Source organism: Coenobita brevimanus, chromosome 6 (assembly GCF_032717465.1).
Source record: "Coenobita brevimanus isolate Jiangsu-jjx chromosome 6, ASM3271746v2, whole genome shotgun sequence".
Taxonomy (NCBI): domain Eukaryota; kingdom Metazoa; phylum Arthropoda; class Malacostraca; order Decapoda; family Coenobitidae; genus Coenobita; species Coenobita brevimanus.
In genome coordinates this window covers 51,171,425-51,193,392 of record NC_136959.1, presented here as the reverse complement: position 1 = coordinate 51,193,392, position 21,968 = coordinate 51,171,425, and the positions used below count along the sequence as shown (strand labels likewise).

Below are 21,968 nucleotides of genomic sequence, written 5' to 3'. Positions count from 1 at the left end.
AACCTTGCAAATGTCCCCTATTAAATAAGTCATTATTCTGCGAACTTTTTTTTTTTTTGGGGGGGGGTAATAAACGTCATGGAATTTCGCCTCTCGCATCACACCATTAGTTCCTCTGACAGTAACTGGGTACGAGTTATGGTAGACGTGATGTGATATGTGTGTGTGTGTGTGTGTGTGTGAGAGAGAGAGAGAGAGAGAGAGAGAGAGAGAGAGAGAGACGTGCTGTGTTTTGATAATGCAGTGTGTATTGTGTACTGATTATGTAATATGGTGAGGGAGCATAGTGTAATGAACTGGTGAACGATAATAAGTGGTGAATGTATGGTATGGTGCGTGTGCAAAGTGCCTGGTGAGTGTGGGTCGTGGTGAAAATGCCCAAAGTGGTGATGAGGGCAGTTGTGTGTCCTAGATAAGACCAGAATTTAATTAAGAGAGCAGTGCAAAGTGCCGGAATCTGGTATGTTTGAGTAATAGGCCTCACATTCCCCCCTGCAAATTGTGAACCCGTTCATGAAGAGCATTACGCCTGGTGTCCCCGTCTTTTTAATGTTGTGCCTCGTTGTTATCCTAATGCAGTGCTGGTGCTATTTACCATCCTGTAGAAATATGACCTACGAGAATTGTAATTGACATGAACTAGTAATTGACAACATATTTAGCACAGTGACTTGGGATTATTTTTCTATATTGTTTTTATCTGTGGAGGTTAGTGCTTGCTTTCTCTTATACTAGGATTGCCTATGCTTTGATCTCACTTATTCCTACTACATGTGTTTAGATCTCTATATCACTAATTCCCATTGACTAGTACTCTGTATATTACGAATACCTATGATTAGTTCCCTTATATCTATATCTATATCTATCTATAAGTAGGAAAGGTGCTGGGAGGAATGAAAAAAGTGTTTAGATGTCGTTCGCTTAGAATGGATGTAAAAAGAAGGCTGTATGAGAGTGTTGTGGTACCGACTGCGTTATATGGGGCTGAAACATGGAATATGGGTGTAGCAGAGAGGAAAAGTTTGAATGTAATGGAGATGAGGTGTCTGAGGAGTATGTGTGGAGTGAAGCGTATGGATCGAGTGCGAAATGATGAACTGCGAAGGAGAACTGGAGTTGTTCGGGAGATGGCTGGTAGAGTTGAGCAGAGGGTGTTGCGATGGTTTGGGCATATGGAGAGAATGGATAATGAGCGATTGGTGAAAAAGATAACTAGATCTGATGTGAGAGGTGTAAGACTGAGAGGAAGACCACGAATAGGATGGATGGACAGTGTGAAGAGAGCGTTGGATGCGAGAGGGATGTCTGTTGAGCAAGGAAGAGTGGCTGTGCGTGACATAAATAAAGGAGAGAAATTGTGAATGAATAAGAGATGACGCAGCCCTGAGGGGATATTCTCCCGCATTTGATCTGATCAGCTAGTCAGGTCAGGTGCGGGTAAGGGGATGGGTTTGTTATGATGTGGCAGGGGTAAACCAGCTCTGCTGTCGGGCCCTGCTGCGGATGTCACTGATTGCATTGCGCAGTTGACCCTTGTGCGGTGTGATGCAGTGAGGATCTGTCCGTTCTTCTCTTTGGGGCTAAGATGCGAATGAATGTGTTTGAATGGATGAGTAAATGGGGAGTGTGTCGTCCTGTCTCGGCTACCTCCCTTTCCTTGGGGGAAGCAGCCTAGGTATATAGATAGATAGATAGATAGATAATTATCTAGTCTATTTGTCCATCTGTCTGTCTGTCTATATTACGACTACCTGTGATACTGATGCGGACGGATTTTCATTTTCCATATACCAAGACCATCTCTGATTCCTTCTCCCCTTATAATCCGACTACCTCTAAATCTCCCTTTTTATAATTACAGGTAACTCTGGCTGGTCCTCTCTTTCTAATACAAGTGTCCCTGATTCCTTATCTTTTATACTGCAGGTGCCAGTGAGTCCTCATTTCCTGATATTACCACTACCTCTGATTCATTTCCTCTATATACTCTTTATATTACAACTATAGTTCATGCACCTGAACTTCGAGGAAATTTTGCTTTTGCAGCCTATTTCCTGCAGATTAATGGCAGAAAAAGACAGTACTACGGCTGTCCATCGTTATCACATCACCTGTTTATGTCTAGAACCATAATCTCTAGTTACAGCTTCGTATATAAGGTGGAGAGATGGCACCTTTAGACCACGATAAATGAGCATGCCTGTGATTCTTTCTCTCTATATGTTGCAACTCCCTATACTGATTCTCACACGATCCTACAACTCAGTGTGTTATGTGTGTGTACAGGACCAATGAACGTGAAGAATGCTGTGGTGTGGGCGTGGCATCGTGTGGGCGGTCTGGGTGATCGTCCTCACCTGTGGAGCGCCCCGCCAGGTGGAGGCTGCAGGACAACGGGAGATGGTATGTGGAATCTTTGGTTCGTATTCTGGTGCTGGGGAGGGACGCCTTCATGTAGTGCTATCAATATAACTGGGTGGCTCCACTACCCAGCTATACGGACATCTCTCAGTTCTCTCTCTGTCCTACAAAAGAAGGATGGTGGATTGAAGGAGGAGGGAAACTTTACCTACAGTCTACTGGGTTCAAATTTCAGATGAACTTGGGGCTACCACTACTACTCCTGCAACTACTACTACTACCACAACTACTACTACTACTACTACTGCTACTGCTGCTACTACTATTACTACTAGGCTAGACTACTACTAGGTTCATATTCTAAGGTCTGTATTATTAAAAAAAAATGAGAGTGCGAAAGTCTGGAGAAGCCCCAGTTATTGACGAAGATCTTTTAACATTAATTACAGAACTTCCCTGATCTCTTTGCACAGTTGCTGGGTACACTGTGTAATGCAGGATGCAGGCTAATTACATAAAAAGTTTACTACAGGTGCTTCAAAAATAACCACCAGTAGTAATGAACTTGCTCTCACTTCTGCGCACTCACTTTTAACTATGTGGTTGTAAGTGTAAGTGGCTTTGAGGTTTCACAGCACTTTTTCCATGAAGGTTAACACTGCACATTAAGCCTCAGTATCCAGTTGTATATTACTGATAGATACTCCCTTGATAAAAGGACAATATAAACTACACTTAAGAGAATGCTAAGGTGTAAGATGCAGAATAATTAGCTATGGAAGGGGTACCACGAAGGAGGTTCTGATTTGTACTTCTGCTCTCCCTGTTCTTTCTGCATGTGGCACTTTGTAATCATTTCGTACATTATTCAAAATGTGTCGATAATAAAAGCAAAGTAATACGCAGACATGGGAATATCAAGCACTCTAGGACAGTGATGTGTTTAGCTAATCTTCATTAGGTACATACAGGCGCGTTCGCCAGCCTTGGAGACACCATTTGCAATGACGAGGTTAGAGACAGCCCCATTTAGCTCCTTCAAAGCCCGATTCTTCTGACCAACCTGAATGAAATCGTTTGAAGCAGAAACAGTCAATACAAATTACATGGATGATACGATACTGGTTGATAAACAGGGAGGCCCATATATGATGCTCCCCACACTGTGATGCTCCCCTTCCACTCTTACTAGCGACTTCTCGTGTGTTGTGGAGGCGGATCGGTCAGCTTTTTATCAGCGTCTGTCTTGGATCATTTACTCATTTCCTACTCCCACTGCCACATCCACACCATCAGAATAAGCCCTCCGCACAGAACATGAGAAACCACCAGATGGTTTCCGAGTGCCACCCTGTCTATACCGAAGGATGAGTCTGGGCTGAAGCGGCATGGGAGGGTGGGGCAAAGGAGATAAAACCGGGGAAGAGAGATAAGTGAGGAGGAAGCCTGGCAGATAAGACACCCGCTAACGAATATCAAACATGTCCCCCTCCCCTTCTCCCCCCCCCCTTACCAAGTCGCTGCTCTCAAACCCACGACATTATGGCCAGCCGTAGGGGAGTCTTAGGCCAGTATTCTCATCTGTCAAGGAAGCTCCCTAACACCTGTTCCTAAGCGATTTATTTTGCTTATTACATCTTACCGTCCTATTCTGTGTTATATAAATCCTTCAAACATCGCCATACTTTGCAGAAATATCGTACAAATGGATATTAACCAGCCATATCCCAAATATAAATCGGTAAATAAGAGGCGCTACGGAGCCTCCTTTCCCGACGAGAATACGGGTCCTAGAGCTGTATTCTTAGTAGCAGGGGAGGCTTCGTAACACCTCTTTCTTAGCTATTTATTTTGCATATTTCAAGTTAACATTCATCTGTGTGTGTGTGTGTGTGTGTGTGTGTGTGTGTGTGTGTGTGTGTGTGATTTATTCCTTTGACGGGGTGTCTTAGGGATGTATTCTAAATGGCAGAGCGACCGTAATACCCCTTCCCTAGAGACTTATTTCGCATATTACGACTTAACATTCTCTTATGTGTTATTTATTCTGCTGCTGGGGTGTCTTGGAGTTGTACGCTATTCTAAGTGACATCTGAAGCTCCGTCTCACCTCTTCCTCAGCGATTTATTTTGCATATTACAACTAAACATTTGTATGCTCATTATATCGGTTAATATCCACAGCGTTTGGTTCACTGACAAAGAGGATACTGAGGCGCATTGTGCAGAATAAGTCGGTAAAGAAGAGGCGTTATGGAATTTTCAAAGCGGCTTACAGTACAGCTTTTACTCCCAGCCTCCCTCCCACTAATACTACTTGTGTTTGCGGTGTTTATTTTGCATTCAGAATGATTTACTCGAGGACGGGCATTTTTGCTTTGCTTTAGCACGTCTGAATTTAAAAGTGTGTTTTGTTTTAGTTAAACTTTTGGCTTTCATAGACACACACTGGTAACTGTTCAGACTAAGAGTAGATTAGTATGTTAGATGAGGAAATTTCGAGCCTTCCTAAGGTCAAATTGCGACATTTTTCAATCCTCTGACGACCACAATTTCCCTCAACTTAAAAAAAAAAAAAAAAAAAAAAAAGGAAGGCGGGGGGGACATGAATTGTGTAAATTTGGCGAAAGTGATAAACACTTATAAACTCACAGTGTATTAAAAGCTAACATTTACACTTATTAGTTGCAATATAAACACAGGAATAAGCTAGAAATCACACACAGAGGGCATACCTCTGCCAATGCCATTGCCATTAAAAAGGATCCGGATCCGGATTCGTGGATATAGCATCCGGATCCAGATCCGCCCCCAAATTTAATCAGTTCTTCCTTGGTCCATAGCCCACCTTTTCACAAAATTTCATCAAAGTTCGTTCATAACTTTTTGAGTAGTCCTGCTAGCAGACAGACAAACAAACCGACAAACAAACAAACAAACGAACGCCGGCAAAAACATAACCTCCTTAGCGGGGGTAAAATTCACCGCGCACCGGTAGGCAAAACCCATCATTAGTAAACAACAAATAGTGGTATCTAGACTAAGCATTCAACTCGTGATTCAGAAATTATTTACTGACATCATACAGTTCATCTCACGTAATTTACTATTTTCAACTAGTTCGATATGTAATACGATTCTTTGTTTTAACAGCGAGAGAAAGTGGTCCACTATCATTTCCTCCACTATTACTGTTTCAAAATTACACTTACACTCGGTCACGATACAAACCCTATCACAACTGTCCACCCTAATTCACACTAGCTCTGTCATCTGTAACTAAAATCGTTTCAGAATTATAAGCACAGTTACAGGTAGTGAAGTCAGACTGAGGCAGTATAGGAAGGTGTAGAAGGGTGTAAGTCATGGCTGAGTGTATAGTAATTCTGATTAGTAATGGGGAATAGTTACAGGTGACGAGTTAAAGTGAAGGAGTATGGGCAGAGGTGGAAGGATATAAATCATAACCAAGTGTAATTATAACCTAAACTATATATAGAGCATAAGCCACACAATAGCCCATGTGAGGTGCACGAGTTGTAATATGAGTCATCATCCCGGGGAGCCACGTCGAAAAATTCCCCGCCCTTCAATTAACGTGTCTCACCTTCCAGCCGGCAGGTGAGCTAGGCCATTCACACCTCACACTCACACCAGCCCCTCACATCCTCACACCAGCCACACATACTCACACCAACACCTCTCTCACTCCAGCCCTTCAAGTCTTCACACTAGACCCTCACACACACACACACACACACACACACACACACACACACACACACACACACACACACACACACACACACACACACACACACACACACACACACACACACACACACACACACACACACACTCATTCATCAGGGCAGGAGGGGCGAACCAAGACAGCAGTGTGGTCTAGGGAGATGAATGGTGTAACTTTGCTCTCACCACCCTTACTGTTGCTGACATATTCTCTCTCTCTCTCTCTCTCTCTCTCTCTCTCAGCCACCACACAGTTTCTTTCACACCCATCCCACGTACTACTCCTTTTCTTTGCTGCTTTCTTCATTGCCATTCACTTAGCATTATTCTTTCCTCCACTCCACTTCTCTATGCTTCACCTTCCACTTCTCTTCTCTCCGTACTCCTCCCTCTGCTCGAATCTTCTGCACTCTATTTCTCTCTTTCCTTCCATCACACCCTTGACTTCTGCATATATGGCTCATTGAGATGCGTACTGTGTAATTTACTGAGCCTACTGCCAACCATTTTTTTTTTTTAAATTTAAGTCAGGGAGAATCTTTGATAGTGACTGAAGTTAATGAATGCCATATCTAACTCCTCCAGTTCCATAAATTTTCCGAATGCTGATAAATTCGTCTATAAGTAGTAAGAAAATTGTCGTAAATTCGTCATCAGACTTAAGAAAAGGAGACACTATTGGGATTCGCGATTATATCATATTTCTGCATAACTTCGCATGATGGTGCTGGAGAGGGACACCTTCATGCCATGGCACCGCTAGGTTGCTCCACTGCTTGATTATGCAGACGTTCCTCAGCTACCGTACGTCCCTATCCCCCAAAAGGAGGGTGATGCAGTACAGAGGGGCAACTTAATCCTGCAGTTCAATGGGTTCACATCCAGAGGAGCCTAGTGTTGCAGCTACTACCACTAATATTTTGCATGGTGAAAAATAGGTTAAGCTCGACACTGTAATAACGCACGTTTCATTTTATTCTTGCTGCCCAACAGAAGACTCGATGCAGCACAGGCAAAGACCACACGCACTGAAAACTTTATCCCACGATACATAAACTCGTCTGGAAGTAGCGAGAATATAAGAGAATGTAGAAATAGAAATAGGTGGAATAGAAATAAATGGAATGAAAAATACGCCATGGGATTAAATTGCTAAAGAGAATAAAATCGTCTGGCGTTACACAAGGAAAAAAAAAAACATTTGTACTGTGGAAAAAAACAAGTACTTATGAAGAAAATAAGATCTTGAAAAATCCAGCCAAGGAAGAAGTAAATGGGAATTAAATTAAATGAGTTCCAGGTCGTAAGAATTAGAGGTGAGTAGCAATAAATAAAATGAGCGAGCGTAATTTGGGTTGGAAAAAGAGGTTTAAGTGAGTCTCTCTGGAAAAATGAAAACGAGAAATTAGTCTTAGCATTTTGGTTAATATATAGGATGGTTGATATGTAACGCTCCTCTACTACTTCTACTACTACTACTACTCCTGGCGATATCTCGTGTGTTGCGGGGCCGGCTTAGTCAGCGTTATCAGTACTACTCCAGGCGATATCTCGTGTGTTGCGGGTACGGCTCTGTCAGCGTTATCAGTGTCTGTCCTATATTTTCTACACCCATTGCTACACCCACATCCAGATCACCTTAATAAGCCGTACACACAACACGTAAAATACAGCTATAATGAGTTGCTAGTGGAGCGCTGTTACTGGATCGCCCTGTGTAGCGTGAGAAATGTGGTTATAGCGAGACGAATATAATGTAGGTTATACTCTTTTCACTTTAACTTGGCCAAGAATCATCTCTTCGTCTTCAGTGTTGAGCTGTGACAAGAGATTAACTAAGAACATGCTGTGTAGTGTTAGTCACGTAGAAGCTCTTTGTAAAGGATGTAGAGCTAAAGTAGTGTGCTATTCTACCACTGAGCTACGAGAAATGAACTGCAGCAGGACGAAAATAACCGCCAAGGTAAGGTGAAAAGAAAGGAGAAAAAAAATAACAAGAAAAAGAAAATAGCGTTATCATCTTGTTTACTATATATTTATCATGAAATTTATGGTTGTGGCGAAGTGGATATAGTGAAGCCAATAGTCCCTTCACTCAACTTGGCGAAGATTTTAGTGATTTTGCAGGTTATTTCACTTAGGCTAATGACAGAGTAAGACAGTAATACGGTTCTACATCCTCTCCATAATCCTTCTTTGTAACTAATACCATATTCCAGTGTTATAGTTTTATTACAACTCAGCATTCAAGATGGGGAGATGGCAATTTTAGGCCAAGTTAAAGTGAAAAGGAGTATAGCCACAACGCGGCAACCAGGAAATTAATGTTAACCCCTTCGGTATGAGGACGTAAAATTAATTCTTTCTTTATGCTGCTTGAAGATTTCATTAAGTTTAGGATGACGTTTTGTAGTGAAGGGGTAACTTTCATTTTCCTCAGGCTTGGTCTGGATCTGGATGCAGGAATAAATCATACATTTGTCGGCGTTGAAGGTATGAGCTCACTCTTATCAACCAGTCCTTTCCCCGGAGGGACTCGGGAACGGGTATTGTTATCACTCAGTTGGCCTGTTTGTTTGTTTGCTTGTCTGTCTGTCTGTCTGTTAACAATTTTACGTGAAAACTACTGGTGTGATTTTGACTAATATTACATGGATGATGAACTAAGACTTTCTGATCACCTAAGCAAATTTTGGGCCAAATTAGGCCAAGGCCCAGGCTGTAGGCCCCAAAAACGTTAAAAAAAATACGGGTAAATAATTTTTTTTCCATAACTCCTATCAAATTTGTCATATCGTCATGAAACCAAAATCTAAAGGTGCATCTTTCAAATCTGCATCCTATATCATGCCTCATTACATCAGGGGGGTCACCCCCCCAATTAGCGGTAGGGGGGTCAATGTCAGGTGGGTCAGGCTTAAAATTTCAGGTGGGCATAATATCGTCGATTTTCACTGTATTTATTCCAAATTTGGTATGTGACATCTTTGATGAGATATCCTGTTGTATTTATACGTCAGCACTAAAATGACTGCCGGGGACGGGTTTGCTGTGCCTTGGCACCCCTTCTTGTTTATAACTGGGTAAACGAACACCGTACGATTAACTGTGAGAGACATTAAAAGTTTTCGTTCGGAAGGAATTAGGAATAACGGCAGTATATCATTCATTCTGTTAGCGTCGGGGGATGTAGGGGCTCTCTGACTGCATTCTAGTTACCCGTCCCCTCCCCGAAGGGGCCCGGGGACGGGGATTGTTTTTACTCAGTTTGTCTGTTTGTCTGTCTTTCTGTTTGTTAGCAACTTTACGCGAAAACTGCTGGTGCAATTTTGACTAAAATTAGGTGGATGTTGGCTATGACCTTCTGACCACCTGACTAAAATTTGGGCCAAATCGGTCCAAGGGCCAGGCTGCAGGCCCAGAAAATGTATTTAAAAAAAAAAAAAAAAAAAAAAAATCGTGTTTTTCGCTAAAACTTCTTTCAAATTCGTCATATCGACGTGAAACCAAAACCTAAATGTGCATCTTTCAAATCTGCATCCTACATCATTCCTCATTGCCGATACATCGGGGGATTCACCCCCCAGTTAGCAGTAGGAGGGTCAGTGTCAGTTGGGTCGGACCTAAAATATCAAATGGACATAAAATCGTCCATTTTCACCTGACTTACTCCAAATTTGATATGTGACATCTTTGATTAGATATGCTGTTGTGTTCATACGTCAGCACTAAAATGACTGCCGTGGAGGGGTTTGCTGTGCCTTGGCGCCGCTTATTGTTTTGTATTTATTCTAACTGGAAAGGCTGGATACAGCCTTAATTAATTCCTTCATTATCTGCGTAATGCAAGAAGTGAAGAACAAATTTACGTCACAGTATATACTTAGTAAAATCCTATTTATTATTGCGTTAGAGATACTGTTGAAGTGAAGCGGATGTAGATGTGGCAGCAACAACAACCAGGAAACCAGGCGGGAACTACACTCACTTCTGTAACGGCGCTAACTTCCCCCAACTCCACAACAACTACTGGTGAAACGCGTCACTGCTAACTCTCCCACCACTCACTCACGCCTCGCCAACATCCCGGCACACACACACACACACACACACACACACACACACACACACACACACACACACACACACACACACACACACACACACACACACACACACACACACACACACACACACACACACACACACACACACACACACACACACACACACCTTCCATACCAAGGCCTCACACCCATACTGTAAGCACCAAAACACCTTCATGCAGTCCTCTTGCAGCCTCAGTGATCAATAGTTTTCTTTCATATCAAGGTTTTCATAGCACTGTCCACTTTTCTTCTCCGATTCACTGTACCCTCCACCTCCTTCACACAAATGCCTCTCTTGTTTTGTTACTCCACCGTGGTACTAAAACTGTTTCACCTTTTTTAGTCTCTATTCTCCAGCAGCTCTAGCACCATGAATCACCCCCCCCCTCTCTCTCTCTCTCTCCTCCTTCTTCTTCTCCTTCTCATTTGCCTCATTCTCCTCTTCCTCCTTCTACTCCTACTCCTCCTCCTTTTCCTCCTCCTCCTCCTCCTCCTCCTCCATCTCCATATCCATCATTATCTTCATCTGCTTCGTCTTCACCTTCTTCATCTTTTTACTCTTCACCTCCATCTATATCTTTATTTTCCTTTTCCTCCTCATTTTCTTCATCTAAAATTCATCTTCATCTTCACCTTCGTCTTCTTCATCTTCGCTTTCATCTTCAACTTCATTTTCATCATCATCTACATCTTCGTCTTCATCAGTTTCATTTTCATCTTATTTCCTTCTTCCTCTTCATCATTATCATCATCTATATCTTTGTCTTCATCATTTTCATTTTCATCTTCATTTCCTTCTTCTTCTTCTTCTTCTTCTTCTTCTTCTCCTCTTTGATTCTTTCTCCTATCGTTTTTTATTTCTTTCATACACGTCAATTTAGTGTCATTCCTATATTTGTACTGAACATTTTGCACTACATTTAGTACATGTGTCCCTTTGGCAAATAACCCCAGCGTCTTTTCATTTTGATTTAAGTCTCTTAAAGTGATTTGTGGGGGTCAAAGGTTAAGCCACACACACACACACACACACACACACACACACACACACACACACACACACACACACACACACACACACACACACACACACACACACACACACACACACACACACATTTAGGGATTCTATGTTGATGCGTGTTCATTAATCATCATGGTAGTTTGCACAGAAGTATGTCATTGTATACCGTAGCCATCCTGCATACCCTTGGAAACGTTGGCAATCTTGCATTCTAAGTTGCATTCACTCTCAAGCCAAGACTCTCACATTCACAAAAACTCTGAATCAGGCAAGAAACACAGCATACATACATCGGATATGAGACACTACCCAAACATGACCTACTGCACCCTTCACCATACATACGTCAGATATAAGTCACTACACACTTCACCATACATACGTCAGATATAAAATACTACACACTTCACCCTTCATCACCAGCCCCACTCCACTGGGACATCACACACCCTTGTTCCATTCCAGTACTGACACTAAACCTCTCATTTAAACAACCATTTATTCTTTCAGTGTTCACTACTTCCACAAAAGTCTATACGGTATTCAGCTGTTTTTCATCATTACCGGTATGTAAAACTTCATCTAAGCTGTCCCTAGTGAACTTGTTTCACCTTTTGCCTTGATAGAAGTGATTTCCGCCTTGATACATGCTTTCTGTAAAAAACAAGAAAACACAAGGCCAATCACGACACGCGTCAAAACTAATTCACGCGCTCTGCGTATGGCAACAGCTTTACCAGAAATCACCAAACAAAATCGGACACAAAAACTTTACCAAACAAAATCGGACACAAAAATAGCACCAAACAAAATCGGACACAAAAACATTACCAAAAAAAATCGGACACAAAAATAGCACAAAACAGAATCGGACACCAAAACATCGCCAAAGAAAATCGGACACAAAAAAAGCACCAAACAATATCGAACACAGAAACAGAACTAAACATAATCGTACACAAAAACAGCACCAAACATAATCGTACACAATAACAGCACCAAACAAAATCGGCCACAAAAACATCACCAAACAAAATCGGCCACAAAAACATCACCAAACAAAATCGGCCACAAAAACAGCACCAAACAAAATCGGACACAAAAACAGCACCAAACAAAATCGGTCACAAAAACAGCACCAGGCTAAATCACACATTCATAAAATCGTTTTCTGGATCAATATTCACCATTTAAGTGGCAAATCCTGTGTTTTCATGGATACCCAGTCAGATTAACCACTCAAAATAATCCCAGCCTCAAATAAGTTCAGAGCTATGATAATTTTAAGAATAAGTTTGGCATCATTTATTTAATTAGTCACTGAATATTGAGAAACTCTTCTTCACATAGGCAAGTAAATTTTTCCTGATGATTTAAAAATAGTATAATTCATATAATATGTAATTTCAGTATTTCCACAAAATCACACGATTAGAGGCTGCCCCAACTTACACCCCGACCCGCCCGCTGGCCCAGGGAGCAAACTTTAATTGTAGGTATTTTCGCTAGCACGCTTCACTCACTCTCACGAACAATAACATGGATATAGCAGAACTTTATAATATGAATTAGATTGTTCTATTGTAATGCCCTCGAAAGAGAGCAATTTGATGGTCAGTTTTATGAATCCATGTCGCAAAGTGAACACTCGATAACAGAAATACCCTTGAAGTATCTATCCCTGCACGATCCGAGTCTGCCAGTCTGATAAGGCAATAATTGTGGTAAAGAAGCCAACAAGTAATAATTTTACGTTTATCTATCTTTCTATTGCCAGACGCCATAATCCCAGAAGGGGTGGCCGTTTGACTTTGAGTTTATTTGTTTTACGGGGAGGGGCACTAACCCTCCACCAACCCATTTGTTGACACGTAGGGAGCACGTATGGTTTGGTTATATGGTTACCACCCACCGTTGTAAATGGTTTCTTGGCTTACAGGAAACCATTTGGCTTGTCACTCAATGTAAAGCTACCTGTAAAAGAAAGAAAAGCAATAAGAAGTGACAGGAAAGATGGGAGAAATAGGAAGAGAGGAGGGCAGGCACAGAAAAAGAATGATAAAGGCTAAGGAAGAAGTAGGCAGCACTACATCAAGTGAGTGGATGATGGTCGCCACCACCTACCACCATAATTTTACGCACTTAATTAAAAATATATCCATCAACTCCGTCATACAGTGTTACTAATCACAGGCTCATATGCAAGGAAGGTTGAAGCAAATTTCTGAGGTCGACTGTATGTGAATCATGTGTATATCAGGACCCTGTGGAGTGAATCATGGGTAAATCAGGACCCTGCGATGTGATTCATGAGTATACTGGGATCTGTGACGTGAATCATGGGTATATCAGGATCTGTGACGTGAATTATGGGTATATTAGGATCTGTGACGTGAATCATGGGTATATCAGGACCCTGCGACGTGAATCATGGGTACATGAGGATCCTGTGACGTGAATCATGAGTATATTAGGATCTGTGACGTGAATCATGGGTATATGAGGACTCTGCGGCGTGAATCCTGGGTATGTCAGAACCTGTGATGTGAATCATAGGTATATCAGGATCTGTGACGTGAATCATGGGTATATCAGGAAACTGGCGTGAATCATGGCCATATCAGGTCCCTGCGACGTGAATCTTGGGTATATCAGGATCGGTGACATGAATCATGGGTATAACAGGATCAGTGACGTGTATCATGGTTATATCAGGGCCCTGTGACGTGAGTCATGGGTATATCAGGACCCTGTGATGTGAATTATGGGTATATCAGGATCCCATGACGTGAATCATGGGTATATCAGGATCTGTGACATGAATCATGTGTATATCAGGATCTGTGACGTGAATCATGGGTATATCAGGACCCTGGGACGTGAATCATGAGTAGGCATATGTCAGGACCCTGTGTCGTGAATCATGGGTACATCCGAGCCCTGTGTCGTGACTCATGATTATATCAGGGCCCTGTGACGTGACTCATGGTTATGTCAGGGCCCTGTCACGTGAATCATGGTTATATTTGTCACGTGAATCAGAGTTACCCGTTATAACCCCAGCAGTGAACATAACCTTGATAGCTTGCAAAACACTCTTAAATATTCATATGAAGGTGTGCAATAGGGGTCGATACACAGTAAAGTGAGCGTGACATGGCCCCAGACACATCCTAGGCCCCGTATTCACGACAAATCTTAGACAGTCGTTAGAGAGAGAGAGAGAGAGAGAGAGAGAGAGAGAGAGAGAGAGAGAGAGAGAGAGAGAGAGAGAGAGAGAGAGAGACTCCATATCAGTGAATTATTTTAAGAAGTCATTTAGCTTTGTCGTGCTTCTCACGCTGTTTCACTCCTTTGGTTTTCCAGCGTTGATTGCTTCGGTGAGTTTGGATAAAGGAATAAACGACCCAGCTTCAGCACATGAAGCTATGTTGGGTCTGGGTAAAAGGATTAATAAATAACCTAATATACTCACCTTCAGCACAAGAACTTATGCTGAGTTTGGATTAAAAAAAAATAAAATAAAGATACGATCTCATACTCCCTTCAGCACGAGAAGTTATGCTGCACATGAAGTTACGGAGAGTTTGGGTAAAAGAATATATAACGACCCTATACACCCTCCTCCAGCACAGGAAGTTATATGAATGCAGTCTCAGGGCAGGCGAGGGAATGCAGGGACCTGTTGCTGGCGCCAGACCTCGCTGGCTGCTCTGCATATAGATTGACGGAGTGATGAGCCAACCCCACCTGGAGAGCACCCGCCAAGTTTGGTGCTGGAGGAGGGAAAGAGGGGGAGGGGGGAGGGAAAATGAGGTAATTGGAGGAGGAGGGAGGGAAGAGGACAGAGGGCAGGGAGAGGGAGGGGGAAATGAGGTAAATGAAGGAGGGAGAGAGAGAGAGGGAAGAATGGTGGAGGGAAAATGAGGTAACTGGAGGTGGGAGAGAGGGAGGAAAGAGGACAGAAGGAAGGGAGAGGGGGGGGGAATAAGGTAATTAGAGGAGGAAGGGAGGGAGGGAAGAGAGGTGGAGGGAGAGAGAAAAAAAGGGTGCAGGAAAATGAGGTAATTGGAGGAGGGCTGGGCGTTGTGAGGGAAGGATGGAAATCGAAGGGAAAAAAGGTAATTTGAGGAGGAAATCTGTTATAGAAGCGGGAGAAATCGAAGAAGAAAACGGGAAGCCTAGGGATGGAGAAAGAGGAGGACTGCAAGAGAAGAGGATGAAATTGAAGAGATGATGAGACTGAAGAGGAGGTAGTGAGAGGAAGGGAAGGACACGGTGTGTGATGGAAGAGGCATGCTAAAATGAGAAGAGGGAGAGAGGAGGTAAATGGAGTAGGAGGAGGAGGAGGAGAATATCTGCAAGGGAACAAGTAAAGAAGAAGACAATAAGAAGAGATGACTGATAAATGATGTCTATAGCGGGAATGGAAGATATGCATGAGAGAAACGGGAAAAAATATGGAAGGAGTTATAGTGGAGATATGAATGATTATGAGGTGACTGCAGGAGGAGAGAGAGAGAGAGAGACAGAGACAGAGACAGAGTGAGAGAGAGGCAGAGAGAGAAAAAAAATCGAAGCAAAAAAGGGGATGCGGTAAATACTCGTACAGAACATGCCACAAAATATCGATGAACAAACAGGATATTCACGTTAAATATATACATCCTTCGCTGGTGGCAAGGAATCAGAAAGCGTTGTCCTAATTATGAGAATGGAGGACAGGCTCTCGTAGACTGATGGGCAAATTGTGATGGTGCTACTGTTGTAAAGTTTGGTTTATCTTGGGAGACAGAAGTTGTAGTGGAGATTGGCGGGGTAGATTGTGGGAAAGTCATTGGGAACTCAGTGGGCTATATGAGGCTAGACACAGGAGACTTGGCATGGATGGAAGGAGTATGGCATAGAGCAAATTAAATGGGTTATATTAGACTTGGTATAGGAAACGAAATTGGAGAGAATAGCATATAAGGAACTCACTGGGCTATAGGAGACTTAGCATTTGATGGATGGATATAATTTACGAAAGTTATTAGGAGACTTGGCATAGTAAATGAAATGGACGAAGAGGGATGCATCTACGGAACTATCTAGGCTATAGAAGACGGTATAGGAAATGAAATTGTTGGAGAGAGTAGCATATAGGGAATGGCTATTTTCCCATTGCCGTTCCTTTGATATATATATATATATATATATATATATATATATATATATATATATATATATATATATATATATATGTATATATATGGATGAATAGATATATAGATATATAGATATAGATAGATTGATTGATTGATAGACAGATAGATAGATGTCACCCCATCCACCTGCACATGACAAGGGAATGAGATACGAGCATAACACATTCCTGTCCTAGGTTCACTGACTATCGTCTATATATCTATCTATCTGTTTCCGGAGGCCTTAACTCCAGAGGGGGTTGGCCATCAGCATATTGCCTCGATGTCTCCCTTTCCTCCGCCATCAGGGTGTCTTTCATCCAGCTCGCATCACCCTCATTCATATTCCTGTCTTGCCCATCCCTCCACCTCGTCCCCTGTCACCTCCTTCCCCTTTTCCCTTCCACTCTTAAGTAGTTATCTGTACAAAATCGCAACAGCCTGCCTGATTTTACCCATTTCACGGTGTTAGTGCTCAAGAGAAGGCTGCCTTGGTTCAGTACATACGCTTTACGTCGTCGGTTTGTTTATTCTTCCTACTACCAGACGATTTTATTCAGCCCAAGAGAGGTTCCTGGTGTGAATGGTTAGTGAAAGGTGTGCTTAACCCCTCCAGTTTGAGAAGGTGAATGAAATCGCCAGGGGACTGAAGTGGCTAAGTGGACGACCAGTACAATAATATCGATGAATTTATGCCTAACCTGCGTGTCTGCCTCTCCCTCGCCCTTGGATAGCGACGCGACACAGAATGAGGCAGTGTGGTGATGTGGCAGTGTGGTGATGTGGCAGTGTGGTGATGTGGCGGTGTGGTGATGTGGCAGTGTGGTGATGTGGCAGTGTGGTGATGTGGCGGTGTGGTGACGTGGCACTGTGGTGATGTGGCACTGTGGTGATATGGCATGTTGTAATGTGGCATGTTGTGATGCGGCAGTGTGGTGATGTCGAGTGGTATGGCAGTGTAGCAGAGGGATGCAGTGTGAAAAATCCGTCAGTAATAGTTCATTTAATTGGCAGAAATGTTCTTTATGCAGCTTATTTCTTATTCCTGACTACCATAATATTCTAGTGTTAATCTAAAAATATTGAAATGGGGGGAGACTGCAATTTCGGGCCAGGTTTAAGTGAAAAGAGCATATCATCTTTTTCTACTGTTGATATTTCTCTGTAGTCCAGCATCCAAGAAGGAATTTTGGTCAAGCTAGAGTGAAAAGGGTAGGGCTTAATATCCACGCGTTTGTTATAGCTTAGCATTCACGATGGAGAGAAGGCAAATTTAGGTAAAGGTAAGTGGCAAGAGTAAGGGTATGTTTGTGCCTGACCTCTTTGCCTAACTTGCCTCCCTCTGCCTAACCTACCTGCCTCTGCCTCGCCCCCAGGATAGCGACGACACACGGGAGGAGGCGCTGCGGCAGGTGTCCCAGATGACCTCGGGTAGCCTGGGCTCCATCTGTGCCACACCACCCTTCCACAAGTAAGCAGAAACTACCTCTCTCTTTCTCTCCCCCCCCCCTCTCTCTCTCTTACGTTATACCTCACACTTCATTCCACAAATATATCTCTTCCTACCCTGTCTCTGTTTCTTCCTCTTCCTGTCAGTCAGCCTGTTTGTTTAGCCTATCTGTCTGTCTGTCTGAGTCTCTCTCTCTCTCTCTCTCTCTCTTACACACACACACACACACACGTTGACAGCTTAAGCCCCGTGTCCAATTACAGGTGAGATTAAGACGAGTGAGATAGTGAGATCCAGCGCTTCTCTCACCCTTCAAGAAAACCTGTCTGTCTGTCTGTCTGTCTATCTGTCTGTCTCTTTATCAATTGAATGGTTAGAGTGATGAATAAATTCTGATTTGTCATTACCGTACCTGAATTGTCTCGATAAGGATGATATTTAGAAACGTTTTATCAGCACCAATATCCATAGCCTAATCGTAGTTGTAATAGGAGAGCCATAATTCTGCATATACATTTCATTATTTTTTATATTGTAATGAAAATAATTCTGACCTTGTTACTGATTGATTTTGGTATATTTAAATCAACTAACCCTCTCTTCTGTCTATTACCCGGCCTCCCCAAACTTCCCCGTGTCCCTTATTCCCTACCCTCAACACTTCCATATCACCATCACTTTCTCCACTTCATTCACTTCCCTTCCCCTTATCCATTCTTCCTCTTTCCTCCCTTCTCCAACCCCTTCCTCTTCCCTGCACTTTCCTGTCTTCTTATCACGTTCCCTGCCATCACCTTTCCTTCCCTTCCCTTACTTTCACAACTCCTTTCCTTTACAAACATCTCCACTCCTCATTTCGTGTTCTTCTTCTGTTCATCCATCTGTTATTCCCTTTACATTTTCCTCAACTCTTCTCCTCTTCCTATGCATTCCCCTCATATTCTTTCCCCCTTTCTCTCACCCTGTCTCCGGTTCCCTCTCCTCCTTTCCCTTCCTTTCACAATCCCTCATCAACACCTTTCCTTTCATTCCACTGATCATCTCATTAACACCGTATCTTTCATCTCTCCCTCCATACCTCTCCTTTCCTTTCATTGTTCCTGTTCCTGCATCCTTCTCATCTTCTCTCTGTCTCTATCTCTCTTACCTCACCCTTCCCTCCTCTTCCTCTTACACTCCCTTCCACCCTCCTTATCGTTCCTCCCTTTACAAATTCTTCCCACCCTATTTTTCTTCATTCATCCTTCAATTATCACTTCTTCTTTAACCCCCTTCTCTCTCTCTCTCTCTCTCTCTCTCTCTCTCTCTCTCTCTCTCTCTTTCGTCCTCCGTCACCACTCCCTAACCTTACCATCTTTTTATCATTATATCCCCTTCAAAACCTTCCCCACTCTGTCCACGCACTTCTCTTATCATCATACCATCACTGTCTATCTCGTCCCTCCATCCACTCCCCTACGTTCACCTCCATTCCCATGGCTTCCATTTTCTTTTTCTTGCCTTCCCAACCTCTTCCTACCCCTTCCTCGCACTCCTCTCATCCTCCTTTCATCATCGCTTCTTTCACCTTTCCCTTCTGTCACCATCCTGTCTCCCTTACCTCCTTCCTATCTTCTTTCTTCCTCCGACTTCCTTTCTTCCTTGCCTCCCTTCACCTCCCATCTCTTTTACTTTATCTCCTTCCATCTTTTTCCTCTCCCCATCTTTCCTCCCTTATCCCTACCCCCGTCCTTCCGCTCTTCCTTTTTTTCCTTCCCATCCCTCCTTCCTCCCCTCTCTCCCTCCCCGTCCTTTCCTCCCTCCTTTTCCGCTCCCCGTCCTTCCCATATCCTTTTCTCTACCCCTCCCTATCCTTCCCCCTCCCTCTCCTCCTCACCATTTTTCCTTCCTTCCCTAATCTCCTCCCCGTCCTTCCCCCCTCCCTTTCCTCTACCCCTCTGCATCCTTTCACTCTCCCTTTCCACCTCCCCATCCTTCCGTCCTCCCTCTCCCTCCCCGTCCTTCCCCCTCCCTTTCCCCTCCCCCATCTGCAGTTTCGCGCGGGTGCCAATGCAAGTGGCCCGCTTCGACTCCATACGGCAGAAGACGGACTTGATGGTGAGGGTGCTGACCGACCTGCCTCACCCCCCGGACCAAGGTGAGTGCCTGACATACATACATACATACATACAAGTACATACATACTTACATACATACAGGTACATGCATACATACACACACATGCTATACATACATACATACACATATAACTAACCTGGTGATATAGGTTCCGAGGACTGCTTAGTTTGCTGATGTGGGCGTGGGTGTGGCAGTTGGTTAGGAAGTGAATAAATAATGTACAGTGTGGAGAGAGAGAGAGAGAGAGAGAGAGAGAGAGAGAGAGAGAGAGAGAGAGAGAGCAGTGGTGGATGGAGAAATTACGGTAGGAGAATGAAAGAAGCTCACTTTTTATTTTATGTCTTCAACTCTGGGCATAGATTTGACATTCCGTTCTCTGAGATCCATCTTTCCTCCTACGTACCACACATCGTCACATGTCAACTTTTCGACACTAATACCCACCATCCATATTGAGTACCGGTACATGCTAGAAATGGTATGAAAGATGAGGAGGATATGATGAGATTAGCTACTGTGTTTTTATGACATATCGGTGATCTTGTTGGTGATTAGTAGAAAATGTTTTGAATGAAATTAAAATGATCAAATCTTTCTCTGCCCCAGCCTGGGATAGAGCACTCGTTCGTTCACACAGTTGATCAGGGAATAAGGAGAGGAGAGAGGGAGAGGAAGGAAGGGGGAGGAGGGAAATGATAAGAGGAAGCAACAGTACCAAGAAGAGGAGGTCTAAGAAGATTAAGAGAGACTGGGGGAGACCGAAAAGTAGGACAGAAAGATTATTATTGTTGTTGTTGCATCCTCAGGCTCATGTCGCTGTAATCCCAACAAAGCACAGGAAATCGGCGACTTCGACCACTCGCTCTCAGGGGTCTTATGTTGAGGCTATGGGGAAGGACTGTCTTTTTTGAGATAGTGGTTGTGACTAGCATCGTCATCTACCGTCAGGCTATTCTTACAACCCAGCATTCGAGATGGAGACATGGAAATTTTAGACCAAGGTGAAAGAACTATAGATTATCCGGCTACATGACATTTCTATCTGTGACCCCTGACCCAGGATCGAATCCCGGCTGGGGCAGGGAACAGTTTAAGGATTTGAATTTCCTAAAAAGCAGACTTTCCTGATCTACCAGATGACCCGCCGACATGTCGTAAAATACCCCCGCTAATACCAATACACCAGTCCTGTATGAAACAGCCCTAGCATGTATTCAATATGGATGGTGGGTGTTAGCGCCGAAGTGGTGACATGTGGAGGTGTAGGAGGACTACTGGGCCTTGGGATAGGTCACTGCCCCCGAGAAATAGGCCCTGACGCCTTTGCCCAGAGTCGGACACGTAAAAAAAAAAAAAAATGTGTTGTGGTGTGGGGGGCTGCAATGCAATGTGGGCAAAGTGGGTTGTTTGAGTATTTACTTTGTGTTGTTATTGTAGCAGGGAAGCGTAGTGGCCACATCGCAGTCTGGCTAGGTGTACTCGTGTCTCTCTGAGTAGGATAGCTTCTGGAAGGGTGTATGTTCGGTAGTGGTTCTTGAGGGATGCTGTTTGGCTGAAGGTTTTGGATGGCTATAGTGATTATGTGTTTATGTATGTGTCTTTGAGTAGTAGTGTTGGATAATGGAGAGGGGATGTTGCTGAGATACGCTGTGTAGGAGACAGAGGTAAAACGAGGGAAGCAATGTGTGAGGGAAGGATAGTGAAAAAAGATCCAAGAGAATGTGGATGAGGGGAAAATAGAGGGAAATGAGCGGAAGAGACGAGGGGTGCGGAAAATAACATATATTGCATGGGGGACGATGAGGGGTAGGGAAAGGTCAGAGGTGAGGAGGATGGGAAAGGGTAATGATGAAGAGCAGAAGAGGAAAAGGTCAGACTGAAAGAATAAGGGCAAGGGTCAGGGTCAGTGAATCAGGCAGCAGAGGTCAGGGGTCACAGATAGAAATGTCATGTAGCCGGATAATCTAT

The 21,968-nt window shown here is 43.4% G+C and overlaps 1 protein-coding gene across 1 annotated transcript in view; it reads left to right on the top strand.

Moving 5' to 3' along the window:
- Window positions 1-21,968, top strand: part of LOC145401967 (putative G-protein coupled receptor CG31760) — a 348,699-nt gene that overhangs the window by 137,909 nt on the left and 188,822 nt on the right. The window contains exons 2-4 of the mRNA XM_080274074.1: window positions 2,290-2,406; window positions 17,809-17,903; window positions 19,916-20,019. Coding sequence (XP_080130200.1) covers window positions 2,308-2,406; window positions 17,809-17,903; window positions 19,916-20,019 — 298 coding nt within the window. The 5' untranslated portion in view covers window positions 2,290-2,307. The remainder of the gene's footprint in view (window positions 1-2,289; window positions 2,407-17,808; window positions 17,904-19,915; window positions 20,020-21,968) is intronic.